Below are 18,578 nucleotides of genomic sequence, written 5' to 3'. Positions count from 1 at the left end.
GCCACAATCGTGTTTTAGGCTCTTTGTAACCACATTATAATCTGCTTAACGAAGAAAAGATGTTTTTTAGATCTGGCTCAGCAGTGGCTTGTTTGTAAGCCTAAAACTTTCTGGCTACACATTATTGCAATTTAAATATTAAATGGATTGACTCTGTTGATACAACTTTAATGTAAGATTAGCATTAATCTACTTCTGATCTATGTGTATCTAATCTACTATGAAAATACTCGATTATTAATGAAGGAACGGGCAGTGAAAGACTCGTTTCTCGTATTATTTTAATATTAGGAATAGTTTATCGATTACGCCGTTAGCACCGATATTACAACGAGAATTTCTAGTAAATATATTAACGATTTAATATAGAATATATTTTTTTAACTAACGATTACAAATTTCTTACAAAACAATTATTCGTATTATGTTCTTACACATTGCCCGCGTTTGTGATAACAGATGACTCAAATACGTACTTAAAATGGCCCAATGGGAAGAAAGAGCTGACGTCCACCAGAAAGCTAGGAATAAAAGGGATAGCGGGGAAGGATTGAAACATTGTGGCGAGGAGGCCTTCTCTCTATAGTTAAATATTTATTTATTTATTTTATTTATTAACACTTCGTTGCAAAAAAACAATAAATCAAACACAATACAAAAAAAATTATAAGGGATGCAACGGGCGGCCTTATCGCTAATAAGCGATCTCTTCCAGGCAACCCTAGTTAAAGAAAAAACTAAAAAAAAGAAACATGATTCGTGCGAGAAGTGCAGAAACAAATGTTATATAAAAAAAATATATATATACATAGTACCTTAATCTAAAGTAATACAAAAAAAAAAAATATTTACAACAGACTAAAAACTTAAAAGCTAATCTTACAAATACATGGACAGCAAATAGTGATGAAAAAGGAAACATAAGATTTATACAAGTCACGATTGATCAGGATAGGATAAGGTTAAGAAATGTTTATGCAGAAGAGTTTTAAAAGATGATAGAGAGGTAGCCAATCGTACGGAGTCGGGCAGCGTATTCCACAACTTAATGGCGGAGATCGTGAATGAATTGCCTAAGAAGGATGAAGTGTGAGAAGGAATTTCCAGTAAACATCTATTAGAAGAGCGTAACATATAGTTAGAAGGACCTAAGAATTTAAAGTGATTTTTGAGATAAGAAGGGGTTTTCGGATTGAAAAGAATTGAGTATAGAAGTTGAAGAAGATGAGCGTGACGTCTGAATCGAATAGGTAGCCACCCCAGCTGCCTGCGGAATTTAGACACATGGTCATATTTCCTAAGACCAAATATGAACCGTATGCAGAAATTCTGCAGGCGTTCGATCTTGTCAAGTAGCTCTTCGTTCAAATCAGAGGAGCATGAGTCCGCATAATCGAGAATAGGAAGCAGAAGAGACTGCGCTAACATAGTTTTAGTGCGGATAGGAAGGAAATTAGAAAGACGTTTCAGAGTAAAAGAAGCGGCGTAAAGTTTACGGCTGATCTCCTTTACGTGATGACCCCAGGAAAATGTTTGGTCGAAGAAGACCCCAAGGTTTTTAACAGTCTTATTGAGGGCCAAGGCCACACCGTCAAGGTAAACACCAGGGAGCTGAGCCCATTTGACTCTTGAAATAAAGAAAGGGCTTCCGATGATGATGACTTGACTCTTGGCAGGATTAATTTGAAGACCAAAGTCTTTACTCCAGTTGGCTATGTTTTCAAGATCATCATTCATCGCCTGTATTGCAAGTGGAAGCTCATCCAGTGTAGACTGAACGTAGATTTGGAGGTCATCAGCGTAAAGGTGATAACTAGCAGATAGATGTGTAGTCAGGGTATTGATAAAGATAGAAAAAAGAAGAGGTGAAAGAACGCCACCCTGCGGAACACCAGCACTTATACTATTCCACTGAGAGTAAGCATCATTCATCTTAATACGCTGCCGACGACCGTTAAGATAGCTATGAAACCAGTCAATAGCGGATGGACAGATATTCATAGAGCGAAGCAACCCAAGCAGAATTTCAAAGTTCACAGTATTGAAAGCATTGCTAAAGTCAAGCAGAGTGAGAACAGTGAGCTGCCCACCATCCATCCCTCGGCGAATGTCGTCACAAACTTTAACCAATGCAGTAGTCGTGCTATGCCCCGGGCGGAAACCCGATTGGAGAGGGTCTAGAATTGAGTTTTTATTCAGAAATCCGCTAAGCTGCGAGTGTATAAGGCGCTCTAGAGCTTTAGATAGGAATGGTAGAATAGAAATGGGCCGGAAGTCAGAAAAGTTAATGGGATTGGGCCGTTTGGGAATAGGAATAACTAGACTATCCTTCCAAGAAGTAGGGAATTTACCACTAGTAACTGAATAATTAAAAATATGAGTAATAACTTGAAGAATAGCTGGCAAGATAGGTAAGATCATAGCACGACTAACTTGATCACATCCGACAGCATCCGACGAGATATACAGGATGCAACCCTCCACTTCGCGCTCGGTGAATTCAGTGAAATTAAAAGGCATGAAGTTAGGAGTTGGAAGAGAAGCTAGTTTATTGATTGTCTTCCTAAGAGAAGACTTATCGTGGGCAGGAGAACAGGTGAAGTGAGAGTTAAGGTTGTTTAAATCTATTGCTGAAGAAATAACATTCTGTGCCGATCTGCCAATCCCCAAGGTTTTGAGGAACTTCCAGATTTTTGAGGTGTCACCATTGGATACTGAGTCGTGGATATGTTGCCTTTGAGCATCACGACAGCGAGTATTACAACGATTGCGAACTACTTTATATTTTTCGCGCTCCGCATCAGATTTGGCAGTTCTCATTTTAGCTATGGCTCTGTTTTTTTTGTGAATCAATCTTTTTATCTCATCAGAGAGCCAGGGAGCAGGTAAATGTTTAAGTTTAACACGTCTCAATGGGGCGTGCTTATCATAGAGGTTTGTGATGGAAGAAGTGAACAACTCAACTTTGTCGTCGAGGCAAGCTAAGTCGTACAGACCACTCCAGTCAATTTTGGATGCATCACTGAGCAGGCTATCATGGTCGATTCCACTAAAGCTGCGACGCATAACTACCGTGGGCTTCTGTTTGGGTGGCTTCGCTTTAAAGGAGAGATAGAGAAGGTCATGGTGAGAGAAGGCGACAGCAGGAAGTTGCCCATGCTTAGTGACAAGGTGAGGAGAGGAAACAAAAATAAGATCCAAAAGTGACGGAGTAAAACCGGGGACTTTATGCGTAGCGTTAAGATATAAGTTTTGTAGGTTGTAAGAGTGAGTTAAAGAAAGGAGCCGTCTGGAGCGAGAATCATTTTTCAGCAGACATGTGTTAAAGTCACCCATGACTATTGTGTTTTTATATAAGGGAGCAAATTGGTCAATGGTGTCTTCAAAGGAATCAAAGTAGTCCACCGATGATGAAGGGGAATAGAAGACTCCCAGGAGAAGCTTAGAGTTGGATAGAAGAACTTCGATAAGGAGATGCTCGGCTGCATTGCTAGGTGGAGGCTGTGGCGATGAGTTAATGATGGAGAAGGGGATGTGAGAACGTAAGTAAATTGCCACACCACCTCCACGCATGCCGAGTCGGTCATTTCTAATTAAATTGTAACCAGGAAGAGAGTAAGTTCCAGAGGAAAGGGAAGGATTGAACCAAGTTTCAGAAATAAGTATGGCATGGATGTCTTTAGAGGCCAACGTAAGCAGATCTGTGTGATGAGCTGGAACGCTCTGAGCGTTAATGTGTACAACATTGAAGTGCTTAGGCAAGTTTTGAAAAATAGAGGATAAGGTATCATTTAGGGTAGGCGTGGAGGAGTCAATGCTATGGAAGGAGTCACAATCGGACGATTCCAGAGATAAAAAATCAGAGTTATCACTACTGCAATCCATGATTAACAAAAGTATGATAATAAAAAAAAAAAATAAAAAAAAAATAAAACTAATCTAAAAGTTAAAATAAAAAACGCTTAAACTTTAAAAATAAAAAATAAAAAGAAATAAAAAAGATGTTCTTACGATCGCACTCAACCGCTGATATGTAAGGATTAGTACAACAATAGGTATTAGCAATGATATAGAAGTAGTGAACGGATAATATAGATAAACACTGTAAGAATATCTTCTGTAAATCTTAAGGAGCTAAAGAGATTAATTATTATAACTATTTCTTAAAACTGTTTAACAAGGAAATATGTATATCTAGAGGGTTAAATCTACAATATTAAGAATAAGAATATTCAACTCCAGTACACTGTACAACCACTCAACTAAGAGATATCAGCTGTGAGCTGAGGCCCCACTCTGTGGCATTTTATAGGAAGGCTTCACAGACTACATTCATGAGTAAATATGTATATACAATAATTTTCTAGTTAGTGGAAGTGACAGTTGACATACAGTGTGACAGACGACAGTGTCAATGAATCAAACAGCGTCTAAATTAAATAAACATTAAACACAATTAAACATAGAAATATAAGATAAATCACTTACAAATATTACCCACACATGTTATTAAAACTAAATTAAACATCAAAAGTTGGTAATTGCATAATATTACAGAAAATTCAAAGTTATGCTAAGTGTGCAGTTAAGCAAGTAACAAAACATAATATGAAGTTGAAGTAACCCACTCGAAATCAGTTCTAAATATGAAATGGACTTAATGTAGTCCGGATTATGTAGCACTAGACACTGGCTATTTTTATTTTTATTGAAGTGAAACTTGTTAAAAAACATCACGAAGATATGCAGCGTTTTTGTCGAAGAAAGGGGAGAGAGCGATTGAGACCGATTGAGAGAGAGTGAGACGGGTGAATTTACCTAATAAAAATTCTATTTTTAAAATTTAAATTTCGTAAAGTTCTCTTTAAACTTTAATTACTTATATTAGTATTTTATATTTTATGCAAAATAATTTATTGAAATCATATATCATATATATATACCACGTGTTTCTATTATCTAAGAAATAAATTTAAAAATAAAATTTATTACTTGGATTATTTTTCCGACCCAAATATCGACCAATAGAATTGCACCATTCGACGTCACGTGGTACAACCTACATGGTATTATACTGATAATTTTTTGAAAATTTTCTCTGGTCGTTGCTTCAAGAAAAGTATTAAGTAGTTGTTTTATTCATTATGAAATTCTTATTTGTTAACTGTACATTTCGTCTCATGGTGCAATTCTATTGGCCGACATTTGGGTCGGAAAAATAATCCCCCGAATACCACACGAGCTTCAAAATTATCTGGCATTTCCCTCAAGGTTCCCTGTACAAACAACAAATATAGTCGTCATGACGACTATATTTGTTTGCAACGAACCTATCGGGAAATACCCGATAATTTTGAAGCTCTTGTGGTATTATAAGTGATAAATTTTTGACACTTAATATTTTAATGACAATAAAATTCGTTAAATTCCTAATATATCTTCCTTTTTCCCTCCCTTTTTCCTCCAGTTTTCTCCAGAAAGACGTTTTACTTCTGACATGTGTACGCACTTTTTCATTAGCTATTATACTATCTGTCTATGTTTTCATATATTATTATAAAATTCTTGTTCAAATCAGCTTAAGAAATATAAGAGAAAACTTTATCTAAGCCAGAAAATAAACATAGAGCATCGTTGTACAAACAATTCGAAGACAAAGTCGAGATGTTTATGACGTCATAAAACTGTTTTCCTTTCGAGTTTTCTCGATGTTTCCATTGAACAAAACAATTGCAGTTTGATATAAGAAAAATTTGATATAAATATCTTATAACTCGTACATATATTGTACATTTACGAATGTATTTAGTATTATATAGTAATTAAATGTATATAACTTTTAATGTTTGTCTTTAAAATTAACTTTTTTACGCTTAATTTTAATTCTTCTTTACTAGACTTATGTAACTCTAAGTTCTCTTTTAGCACGGGTTGTCTGGAAGAGATGGTCCATTGCACTAGATTTTAGCTTTATTACTGAGTATAATGTATTCCCTAAAACAGAAATGATAACGAGCGGAGCATATAGCAAGATTCACAGATAAAATGTCTTATCACATGTTAAGTGACGATTATCACTTACAACCATTTAGGTTATCTAACTTAGTAGAGATAATAAAGAGATGACTAATATTAAAGTTTTTATTGTTTGTTTAAGAATTGGTCTAAATGATTGTAACTAAAAAACTATAAATAAATCAGTGGCGCTACAACCTTTTTAGGACGGGCTTTATCTGTTTCATAAAAATTGTAAAAAAGGCAAAAGTAGGTAATCAGCCTCCTGTGCCTGACACACGCCGTCGACTTTTTGGGTCTAAGACATGTCGGTTTTAAAAATATTGAGCGTTGGGGCAGTGCTGCGGTATAATAGACTTCCTAGAATATATAAAGTGCAGAAATCCTGGCAATATTTAAATTGAGACTAAAAGACCACCTCTTAAGTGATCCCAGTTATCTACGTAAATGAAAGTCCAATTTCTACTCCGCTAATTCATCCTTGAAGCTCTTCAATGACTCAAGTGATAAATTGTATCTTTAGTATAAAAGATCTCCTTCTATGTCTTCAAACATTTCCTCAAGATGTTTTCCTTAACCGTTCGCGAATGTTAAATGCGCACATAAAAAAAAGTCCATTGGTGCACAGCCGGGAATCGAACCTACGACCTCAGGATGAGTGTCACACGGTTAAGCTACTGGGCCAACAATGCTCTTACTAACTGTTTATAGCCAGTTTATAAAAAAGTTTTATTTAAGAACTACGAGCCAACATGCGGTTTCTTAATGAATACTAGCTGGTATGTTATTAAAGATTAACGACGCCGCAGGATTTTATCTCGATCCGCGAAAAGGCTTCTATCTCCTGAACTGAATCTAATATATAAAATTCTCGTGTCGCGGTGTTTGTAGTTAAACTTCTCCGAAACGGCTTGACCGATTCTCATGAAATTTTGTGTGCATATTGGGTATGTCTGAGAATCGGACAACATCTATTTCTTATCCCCCTAAATCTTAAAAGTAGTCCAACCCCTAAATTATGATTTTTTAATTTTTAGTTAATATTTATTTTTTTATTATACAGCATTAAATAATACATACAACCCCTAATTTTCGTCCCTCTACAATCAACCCCATTTTTTTATTATAAATGATATAAATGGCAAAACGACGTTTGTCAGGTCAGCTAGTATCTTATAAGGTATATACCTTTTGAAGTTTATGTAACCTATGCGTCAAAGATATACCTAAAGCCTGTGTGACATTGAAAAATGTGATTCATTTGTTGTCTTAAGTCAATTAAAACTTTACTAAACACTATTGAGGCGTTCATTATTTATTACCATCGGCTCGGGAAGGGTTCTCTGGTACAAAGATTGTAAGTGAACTGACTGCTGTATGTGTTGATATCTAATATATAAAATGTTCGTTCCCATACTTCTCCGAAACGGCTCGACCCATTCTTATGAAATTTTTTATGCATATTCAGTAAGTCTGAGAATCGGCTACTACCTTTCAAACCCCTAAGTGATAAGGGTATCCACCTCAAAAAAATATGTTTTTATTTTTTTATGATAGCGTACATACATACAACCTTCTTTTTTTCATCCCACTATGATCAACCTCTATTTTTTATTAGTACATATTTATTTTTATTGAACTAATAATTTTTTTCCTAGAAATAATATACATGACAAAACAAACGTTTGCCGGGTCAGCTAGTTTATTTATAATTGTATGACACTGAAGCACATAGTGCGTGCAAGCTCGACGTCAGCACCAATGGATTTTCCTTCTCCTTTCTTCTTGATATTTACGGGTGAATGAACACATTATGAGGACTGCTATGTTTCGGCTAGAGTGAAGATTCCACTCAGTTTCAAGCCTAAGCGCGAAAGTTCCCAAATATTATACGTTTTTGACAAACGGAAGTAATAGTTTTCACTGAATCTTACTGGTAGTTTTCCATGAATTCTATAATTACCTGATAGCACAGCTGGTGCCCTCTTCATCATCCTCCCGTTTTCTCCTCCTACTCCTGATGTACAAGTAAGCAGCGATCGCAAACAAGATGGCCGCCAGACCGATACACAATATCGATACTAGTATTACGTCACGCACTTTCATTTTTGTCTGTAACAAAGAGAAAATATTATTTGAAAATAATCCGAATTAAAAAGCTTTGTGAAGTTCAAATTGTTCACCTACGGGTATTTAAGTCAGTTGAAAAGGTAGAAAAAGTTTTAACAAGAAGACTAAAAGCCAAACAATTTTAATTGGATATTATACTTTACATGACATTTCGATAAACAAAGCATTTGTTATCACATATTCACAAATTATTCACGCGTTTCAAATAATTAATCTAATCGAGAGTTAAGTTCGGTGGCGGTTATTGGAGGGATCTTCAATTAATTAAACACTTTGGTCGATTAATTGATTAAACTGTTTACACCGTATATTATATATATTTAGATAGTTTTACTTTAGATGATTTTTGTACATTTCGTTTGCGCTTTTTATTATTAACTAACTACCTTTAGATAAACATAATTCGAGTTACACGATTAGACTACAAGCCCATGGAAAAAAAAATACCTGTGAAATGAACCAACGTGAATAACGCTTAGAAGGCTCGTACTATATCAGAAAATAATAATAGATATTTATGTCGCAGTCTGGACACTTGTTTCGTCATAAGTTCATTGAGTGTGACTCCCGTATGACAAAAACTTATTAGATTTGACACATCTTTAAGTGTGTACGGATGTTTTGGAATGGTTGGTTGGAAAGTACCAAATTGCTAGCTTCACAACGTGTGTACTGATTTTTCTGGTAATATTCGGTTTAAACCTACGTTTTCTTTCAGTGAAAACTATAACACGAAATAATATAATAATTCATTGAGATTTTTTTAAAGAAAATTTCAGAGAATCCTCACACACCAAATACCACCATTCTTCAAATTCTAATTAATATTCAATTTGTTATACGTTTTGCAAGACGTTGAGATAATAATAATAATACAGTGGCGCTACAACCTTATCACCTGTCTTGGCCTTAGTTTGCATCCGTTTCTTTGATCATTCCTTAGACAAGTATGAGATCAGACTTTGGTCTGACATATGTCATCGAATTTTGAATTTGAGATATGCCGGTAATCTCATGATGCTTTTCGTACGGGCGATTGTTAAAAGCGCATATAGACAAAAAGGCATTGGTGCTCAGCCGGGGATCATATCTACGACCTCAAGGATGAGAGTCGCACACTAAAGCCACTAGGCCAAAGCTTTTACATAATTCATTCATATTGTAAAGAATTAGTTTTACAAACATCTCTTTCTGATTGAAACAGCTTATAGTTCGAAATGTATGTTGTATTATTGAAATTTTATAATATTTTAGTATGATAATCTAGACTTCACATAAAAATAAATCAATGGCGCTACAGCCTTTGATTTCTGTATTTGTTTCATGATCATTTGTTAATCAAATAGGCAAGTCGGTGATCAGCCTTCTGTGCCTGACGCACGCCGTCGACTTTTTGGGTCTAAGGCAAGCCGGTTTCCTCACGATGTTTTCCTTCACCGTTCGAGTGAATGTTAAATGCGCACTTAGAAAGAAAGTCCATTGGTGCACAGCCGGGAATCGAACCTACGAACTAAGGGATGAGAGTCGCATTCTGAAGCCACTAGGCCAACACTGCTCTCTAGACTAGACTAATCTAGACTTCAACGTGTGCTAAATTTGACACGTGTATGTTTGTTTGCCCATTAATTTCCCGGTAAAAAAAATACATAGATTCATTTGATAATTCAGAAATATTAAGAATTTCAATAATCAAAATCGGATTATTATTTATTTTGTTTATTTATTTACACTTCGTTGCAATAAAAATAAAAGAAACACAAATAACACAATACATAAAAATTATAAGAGATGCAACGGGCGGCCTTATCGCTAATAAGCGATCTCTTCCAGGCAACCCTAGTTAAAGAGAAAAACTAAAAAAGAAACATGATGAGTGCGAGAAGTGCAGAACCAAATGTTATATACAAAAAAAAATATAAAACTTAATCTAAAGTAAAAAATATATATATTAATAACAAACTAAAAACTTAAAAGCTAATCTTACAGATTCATGAACAGCGAATAGTGATGCAATGCAAAAGAAAAGGAAACACAAGAATTACACAAGTCACGATTGATCAGGATAGGATAAGGTTAAGAAATGTTTATACATAAGAGTTTTATTACTTTTGGAGCAATGCGTATTTCATTTTCATTCCTTCTAAGTAAAGTTAATTTCTAAGTACATAACACTTTTATACCTAAGTTAATACTGTTGACATATTTATATAAATGAAATAACTAAATGTTTTATCGTATTAAAATATTAATATAATCCGAAAGCAAAGCTTTTTACGACTTCTATTTACCAATAATTCAAAGGTTATCAAACAGATGGAAAATGTTTTTCCACTAAAGCTAGTTTTTCTAAATACCTTTGAAACCTAATGGTTTAATTCACTCCAGACTCAGAACACGTATTGACTGAACGTGATGTGAATGAATGAGTGAACGGTATTTGAAATCGTTCTCAATTATGCATGAGAGTGAACTTTTTGTCAAGAGTTGAGTACGCATAAGGAGTTTTTGATCTCAAATTATGTTTTCCCTTATAACATAGTCTTTTTGAGGCTCAGTTTAACATAACGAAACAACTGAAACTAAAAAATAGCTATTTGTTAAAATATTCTATGAAATATTACCTGGCGCTAAGGTTTCTTTTAATACTGCCACAGACTATAAAGCGCGAAATCATCTGACGAGTTTAATTGTCAAGCAAATGTAATGATGGCAGATCACAATAAAATACGTAAAAAAAAAATCTAATTCTAATACTATTAAACGCGTGTTAGGGGCCTCATAGCCTAGCGGTCTTATTAAGTGGCAGCTAGGTGAGGGGTACCGGGTTCGATTCCCGGTTCGAGGGCAAGTTCTAATTTAATTTAAATTTGTTCTCGGCCTTTGAGAGGGTTGTGCGGTACCGGGCGAGTGCTTAAACCGTACATGGAGGACACGGTCGAATTTCTAAAGACAACCACAAATTATAAAAAAATCCTATACTTGACGCTGGCTTATGCACAAATAGTGCCAGAGCCATTAAAAAAAACGCGTGTTAACCAATGAATACAATTAAATGTGTAATCATCGCGTAGCTTTAAAACCAATTTTGATTTTAAAATTTATTTATTTCGTACCCATTCAGCTAAATTAAATTATATATAACAAAAAACTACAACTAAAGATGTAGTTAAATATGGAAAACATAATATACACAAAAAGCTTTAAACATTTATCGTTATATATATTTTGCTATTAGGACTGTCTAGACCAGTGATTTCCGACCTTTTTTGTGCCATGCCCCACTGCCTTTCTCCACACATATTTTTATATAGATAATTGAATTCTTCACTTAATAAACTTAAATGATAGGTTTTAGGAAGAAATTACTAGGAAATTTGAAAATCAGTCAATACATTAAAAAGAACATACATATAATGAAAAAGTGAAATTCAAATCACCCACTCCCCCCCCCCACCCTCAAAGCCCCCATTACAATAAATTTGTCTCCCTGTAGGTGTGGGCCCTACTAAATTTTTTAAATGATAATAATATATAGTTCAAATTAATATCGCGTTTTTTATACTAGTATATCTCAATTTTCTTTCGTAATTTTTGTTTATAATTTGATTCTTGATCGAGTGTCTCAAATGTTTATTACAACTGCGTAATGATAAAACATGAAAACAGCTGAAATCATAGCGTAATGATATCGTATTAAAAATGTCGTTATATTAATGAAATTCCGTTCAATGGAAACAAAATACATATAAATAAAAATTGCTATTTCTTTTGAAATGTATATGTTGATAAAAATCTTCGTGCATTTGATGCTATCCCCTACCATTTACCACGATTAGTATTAATGCTATCAATCATTTCGTACTTAAGTCACACAATGCATATAGGCGACGAGAACCTACATAAGTTATTGGCAACACCGAAGGCAGAAGATCGCGTCGACGTTTGCCAACGAGATGGACTGGTCGAGTCAAAGACTCAAAATTTTACACTGAGAGAGGAGTTTGATACTCTTCTCACTCGTCCGTTTTTAACCGGATTGTAATCCCGACTTCAATGTTGTGCTGTACCGCTATTTGTTTTTTTATTATTTATTACCGCTGAAATTTATTACAATCATTGAACTATGAAAAGAAATATGTAGGTATATTTTTGTAACATATTTTCTTTTCGTTTCTTAGAATTCGTGATCAAAGCGGAAGATGGATACTATGCTAGAGATATAGAAGGAGTGTTTTGAATATTTATTTGACAAGGTTATGGTTAATGTCATGGATGAAGCGAGAGAGGTATGGCAGTAACGTAGAAAAAGGAGATCCATGGGCTCTGTGATAATGTAAATAAATATATTATGAGTTTGATGAAATCAGAAACGAAAAGCTTCACTCGAAACTCACTTTTATGAAATCAGTGGCGCTACGACCTCTTAGGTCTGGGCCTCAGATTTCTGAATCTGTTTCATGATAATTTTTCAATCTAATTGGCAAGTAGTTGACAGCCTCCTGTGCCTGACACACGCCGTCGCCTTTTTGGGTCTAAGTCATGTTGGTTTCTTCACAATGTTTTCCTTCACCGGTCAAGCGAATGTTTAATGCGCACATAGAAAGAAAGTCTATTGGTGCACAGCCGGGGATCGAACCTACCACCTCGGGGATGAAAGTCGCACGCTGAAGCCACTAGGCCAACACTGCTCCATGACATATAGCATAGCCTCTATGATATATAGCAGTGACAATATAAGTTTTGATTCTGTATATCAGAGTATGTGCAAGAGTAAAATGCCAATAGTAGGGGCCTGAAAGATTTAAGATATCGGTGCCTTTTATGTAACAGACAGACTGGAAGCACGCCAGGGATTTCATATTTAAAATCTTTGAGTGTTTAATTAAATATTCTTGAGTACCGTCGAGTTTGTCTTTTGTGTATTTATTATTTAGAGCAGTGTTGGCTTAGTTTCAGCGTACGAATTCGCATCTGCTTTGCGATTCTGTAACTCACTTTTCGAACTCTCACAGCGGTTTTCGCAGCGGCGGTCGGGCTCAAATCAGTCGTAAAGCAGTCATATTACGATTTGGCATTATGATAAGGAGGGAGCTTGTATTTTTATTGTTTATACGCGACCGCCGCTGTGAAAACCGCTGTGTGAGTTCGAAAAGTGAGTTACAGTTTACATGACAATGAGTCATGCTTTTTCGTGCCGGCGTTCATCGATTTATTAGACGTTGTCACGTCAAAAAGATAACTTGTTTAACTATGATATTAGTTTCATCACAGGATCTTAATCACTTGCCTATTAGATTGACAAATGGTCATGAAACTGATTCAGAAATCTGAGGCCCAGACCTAAAAATATTGTACTGGTTTTTGATGTGCATATTTCACATTTACAATTTTTTTAAATATATTTTATAGAACACAACAGTTTTATTCTGATAGCACGTGACCAACTGAGAGTAACTATGTTGCTGTTTTCGATTCAATAGGCGCTAACGAGCCAATTCACTGAATATTTTGATATTTGGACCACATTTTGGAATAATTGAGTTATCTTGACTCTCGACATTGAAATTCAGGAAATTCATTTGCGCATCCTCTATAGAGAGGTGTGGTCCTCGGTCTACAGTAGCTGTAGCATTATTTGTTTTTTTTTTATATAATAGGGGGCAAACGATCCTATAGGACGCCCAAAAACGGCAGTTATCGCAGCCCATAGACACCTATTTTAGTGGGTGCGTTGCCGGCCTTTAAGGGAGGAGTACTTAAACTTCGATCGTATCTATCAGATAAGACCCCCCGCCGGAAGTCGATTCTACAGTTCGCTAGTTCATAAAAGAAAATTTCGTTTGAAACGGACTGTAGAAGATTTCCAGCCATCAAGGTGATGTTGATGAAATGTTGAATTCATACGGCTCGTACGGTGTTAAAACGAGGCAGGAGGGTTCAAATCAAACAATTCTTTAGAACACTTACCTCAGTACACTTTATAGACAAACTAAAGAGACGCAATGTCTCTGCGTAGAGAGAGAGAATCAAGCCGATCAGTAATACATTGGAGATTGACAATTCGACAAGAATTTCGCTGAATTTGGACAAAAGGAAGAAGCTGGTATGTGCTTATAAACTTGTAGGATATTTGACTAACAATTTTACGAAATTAAATGTTTATTAAACTACAGTACATCAGAGAGACATAAGCAATGTTATGAAGGTACTTTTACATAAGTTATATAATTAATTACAGACCCACAACAGCGTCTAACCCACATCGATACTGGCTATTTAAATGTGTCGATCAATAATAGCGATATAATAGAGCTGTAGGGGTGTTTTCGAATAAAAGGGTTTACCAAATAAAAGGCAAGCAAAGCACTCGCGAGCCCTCTGGCATTAAGAGTCCGTGGAGGTACCGTCCGCCGTTCCACAACTGAGCGTTTTTCAAGGTAGTTTTTGCCGCGCAACACAACTATGTGGAACGGGGGTTTCGAACAGTTTCGAACCGTTACACCTTATGGTTCACTAAAGTCTAAAAGAGTTAACAAATTAAAAGGCTGGCAACGCACTCGCGAGATCCGGCATTAAGTGTCCATGGTGGTATCACACAAAATCAGATGAGCCTCCAACCTGACTAACCTAACATGAGCATATATTTTCTATAAAAAAACTTTAAGGGCCGGCAACGCAATTGCGAGCCTTCTGGCAATGTGAGTGACCATGGGCGGCGGAATCACAGTTTAAGTTTTAACTTAGAATACCACCTTGCTTGATAACATATAACTAATAGATTCTAATCGAAATAATTGGTTCGAGTTGGCTGATCACATTCTGGCCTTCAACAAAATCAATAAAATAGTCGCAGAACTGTGTCCGTCCCATAACGCTCTACTCTAAAACAAATATTTTATTCCGAATATCGCATTTGGCTCGAACCTTCGTGAAGTAATAAATTCAAATTGATACTAAATTACACAGTTAGAGGTAGACGAAAACAATTTCTTTCGTTTTTCCGAGGTCTCGGCCAAATAAATTTGCATTTTCTTATAAATAAATATTTGATATAGTAAGGGTTTAAGTAAAAATGGCTAGTGTAGAAAGCGTTAGATAAATTTTGTCACAACCATATATTATACTGTTAGCGGACTAACGCCATCTTGTAGCAGAAATCTATATAACGCGAAGCAATACCGGCGTTGACTCACTTTTATGTCGAGACTTCGTCCGGAACGGACGTGTTACTAACCTACCCTCAGTAAATTTTAAAAGTGTAAAGTACCTACACGTTCTAATCTTTTGTGTTAACTAATAATACAGTTTATTCTAGTAGAGCTATTACCGGAGTAATAACCTTAAGATTCCCATATGTAAAAAGCGTTTTGGATTTCGCATACCCAATTGCAATTGGAGTCAGTTTTTTGTGTCCTTGATTCCTTCCATCAAAGTCGAAACATAGCGAACTGTAATAACTGCAAAACTGCGCACGTTTTGAGGATACATATCTATATACTTTATGTGTTCTAATCATTAATACCCTGAGTTTTTGGGAGACATGCCACATATTTAAAAAATATTATCAGCTGGTAATTAAAAAGGCAAATAGATTTAATTAGTTACCATAATGTAAATGTTCTCAAACAATTATCATTGCTTGGGCTCGGTCTGGCGTTTTGCCAACGCAAACAATTACTAACAATTTTACAACCTTTCCCTTTACTAAGAATTAATTTGACTTTTATATATATAAGTTTAGCCTATATACTGTCTTCTAGAACACAGTGTTGCCTGGTTGCTTATGACAGCATTGTTCCTGTCTTGGGAAAACGAATTAGCCATTACAGCAAGAATTCTAAAGATACATGGACTACAAGAAATTATAACAATAATTATATATACGATGAAGCCTTTTTTTTGAGGTGCTTAAGACGCGACAATGACGTGTTCACGTGATATTCGTTACACCGGCTAGGTAGGCTAAGTACACATGCCAGAAGTGAAACTTCTTTGGCAAACAAATTTTTAACTCTTGTTCATATTTATACAAATGTAAAACTTTAGATTTCCGAGACTTTACAGGGCAGCCATTTCAAAATATTATAATCATGTTAGTTTTTGTCATAACTATTTTAATACATATTCTATTATTATGACCGACTGATTAATTAGAAATTTAAAACACATGGATTTTTTTTTAATGTAGCCGTCATATTTAGTATATGATAAAAAATTTGGATATTTTAAAAATCCGACATTGTTCTACGATCATGACGATATATATTTATATAACTTATGTTGGTTATATAACTCTATGTATAATTATTTATTACAGTGTCAGAACCTTATTAGGTAAGCGAATGTGACCAGCTCGGAGGTTGACTTCAGGAAAATACGTAACTGCTATCATCTCATCATATACAGTGATTTGTATATTCAACGAAGAGACCATCATTTAATTAGAATCGTATACATTTAATCAAATATCTTGTTGAGTAGCTAGTCAGTTAATAGACTTGTCGAACTTTTATAACTTTAGGAAGAATTTAACTACATTTTGAAAGCTTTTATCGGTATTTCTGGCATATTCAAGCAAAAGTTTAAATTTAATCAACATTTCAACAATTCGAATTGATTAGATCTAAATTAAATTATAACTTTTGTTTATGAGTAGTGCCAGTTGATCAGGCTATTGAGAATGCAGAAACCGAAAGCTAGAATGACTACCTTGACTGTTGTTCCACTTCCAGCATACTTACTATATTTCGAACAGCTACGACTTAGGAGCCTTCCATGCCGTGAGCGAAACCTTAAAGCTACGGAAAATGAAAGTCCTGTGGCAGGTGCCCATGGGCGGTGGTAAGCATTTAATTGGCTTCTATCACATAAACAAATTGTCATTCTACCAGGCAGGGTTTTGGCGTATCTTCATTTAAACTCTATCTTGAGCAATTTTCGTCAGGAATAGGGTCTGAAAAACATAATTTAAAAAATTGTTTTGGACACAAAGGCCATTGTTACCGAAACAAAGCTAAGTGGTAGCCCAAAGAGGGCCTGACAGTTTCTGCGTCAATGCGACGTAAGGTCGATCGATCCGAGTGCGTTTACTAGTTCTAGTGAACTAGCTTATATTCAGCCAGTAGAAGCTATTTGACTGATCTATTTAATGATAATTTATCGTCAATTTTAGAAATAATGATGTTATAAAATAAATGAACTAGTGTTGCTACAACCTTTTTAGGATTAGATTTCTGAATCTGTTTCATAATCGTTTGTCAATCTAATAGACAAGTAGGTGATCAGCCTCCTGTGCCTGACACACGCCGTCGATTTTTTGGGTCTAAGGCGAGCCAAGCGACTACGTATGCCATCGTCTGTCTACGCATACAAAGATGCAAGGAACAAAGAAGGTATCACATAGCCACTTCTTCCTTATGTCTTTATGTTGTTTAGCTTAAGCTTTTCCAAAACACAAATTGCAATAAAAAAAAAACCCAAAACAACTGCTAGTCTGGTGATTGCAGACCGAACACCCAAGTCACGTGCGTATACCATTAAGCCACAAAGGTGTTAGACACATCAATTCATCTTCATCACACATATTAACATCGTATGTTTAATTTGACTCTTGCTTTTGAATTGACTGTCCTGACTTATTGGTTCTTTTACTATTTTACATCCCTTTTCATACATACAAATATTTCAATTTTATCATGTATGGTATATGGTATAATTATAACACAAATTACCAGCAAATAGATAGAGTATAATATTTAATTATAACTAAAAATGCTTAAAATAATATAAAAAAAACTCTTGAATCCTTTATTAGACATAGTGGCTCTTTTATTCCCCTTTCACATTAAATATATTATCATAATGATCAAAGCATCTTACAATTTATTATTTATATTTTTTTTGTAAAAGGTAATAATTGTTAACTGTGTTTTATGTTTATGTTTGAATGTGTATTCCGTTTTTGGTTTTTATGTATAATGTAATTGTTTAAATATTTTATAAGTAGTTGTAGAAATACTGATAAGAAAATAAATAAATATAATTAGTTGAAGGCAGTCGTTCAAACACAGCACGGCATGACATTTCTAAACCCCAAAGATACATAACAAAATCAATTATTATCTATATTTGGTGTAATCTATACTTCTATTAAACGACAATACACAAAAAGATAAAATTGGAAAAAAGCGCGGGAAACTTCGTTCATGGTAGACGTATTTTTCACGGTGTTGAATATTTAATTTAATTTTACTAGTTAAAACGCAGAGGATAAGCTGGTAGTTTTAATTTTTGTATTATATGTAATCTTTATATCATATTTGTGTATAGTGTCATCGTGTAGTCGGTAAGTTTTTGTAATTTCTGTAAATATTGTATGAACAAGCCCCCCGATCTAGGTCGGGGGGATGATGGCCTTGTTGGCTTGAATCTCC

At 35.0% G+C, this 18,578-nt stretch overlaps 1 protein-coding gene across 2 annotated transcripts in view; it reads right to left on the bottom strand.

Moving 5' to 3' along the window:
• The window catches only part of LOC125055400 (synaptotagmin-7), a 299,046-nt gene that overhangs the window by 193,621 nt on the left and 86,847 nt on the right, over positions 1 to 18,578 (bottom strand). For both annotated transcript variants that reach the window (XM_047657852.1, XM_047657851.1), the window contains exon 2: positions 7,979 to 8,127. In XM_047657852.1, the coding sequence (XP_047513808.1) occupies positions 7,979 to 8,121 (143 nt within the window). In that variant the 5' untranslated portion in view covers positions 8,122 to 8,127. The remainder of the gene's footprint in view (positions 1 to 7,978; positions 8,128 to 18,578) is intronic.

The sequence above is a fragment of the Pieris napi genome, chromosome 13 (genome assembly GCF_905475465.1).
Source record: "Pieris napi chromosome 13, ilPieNapi1.2, whole genome shotgun sequence".
NCBI classification, from domain to species: domain Eukaryota; kingdom Metazoa; phylum Arthropoda; class Insecta; order Lepidoptera; family Pieridae; genus Pieris; species Pieris napi.
Note: the sequence above shows the minus strand (reverse complement) of the source record. Positions and strands in the feature narration are given on the sequence as shown.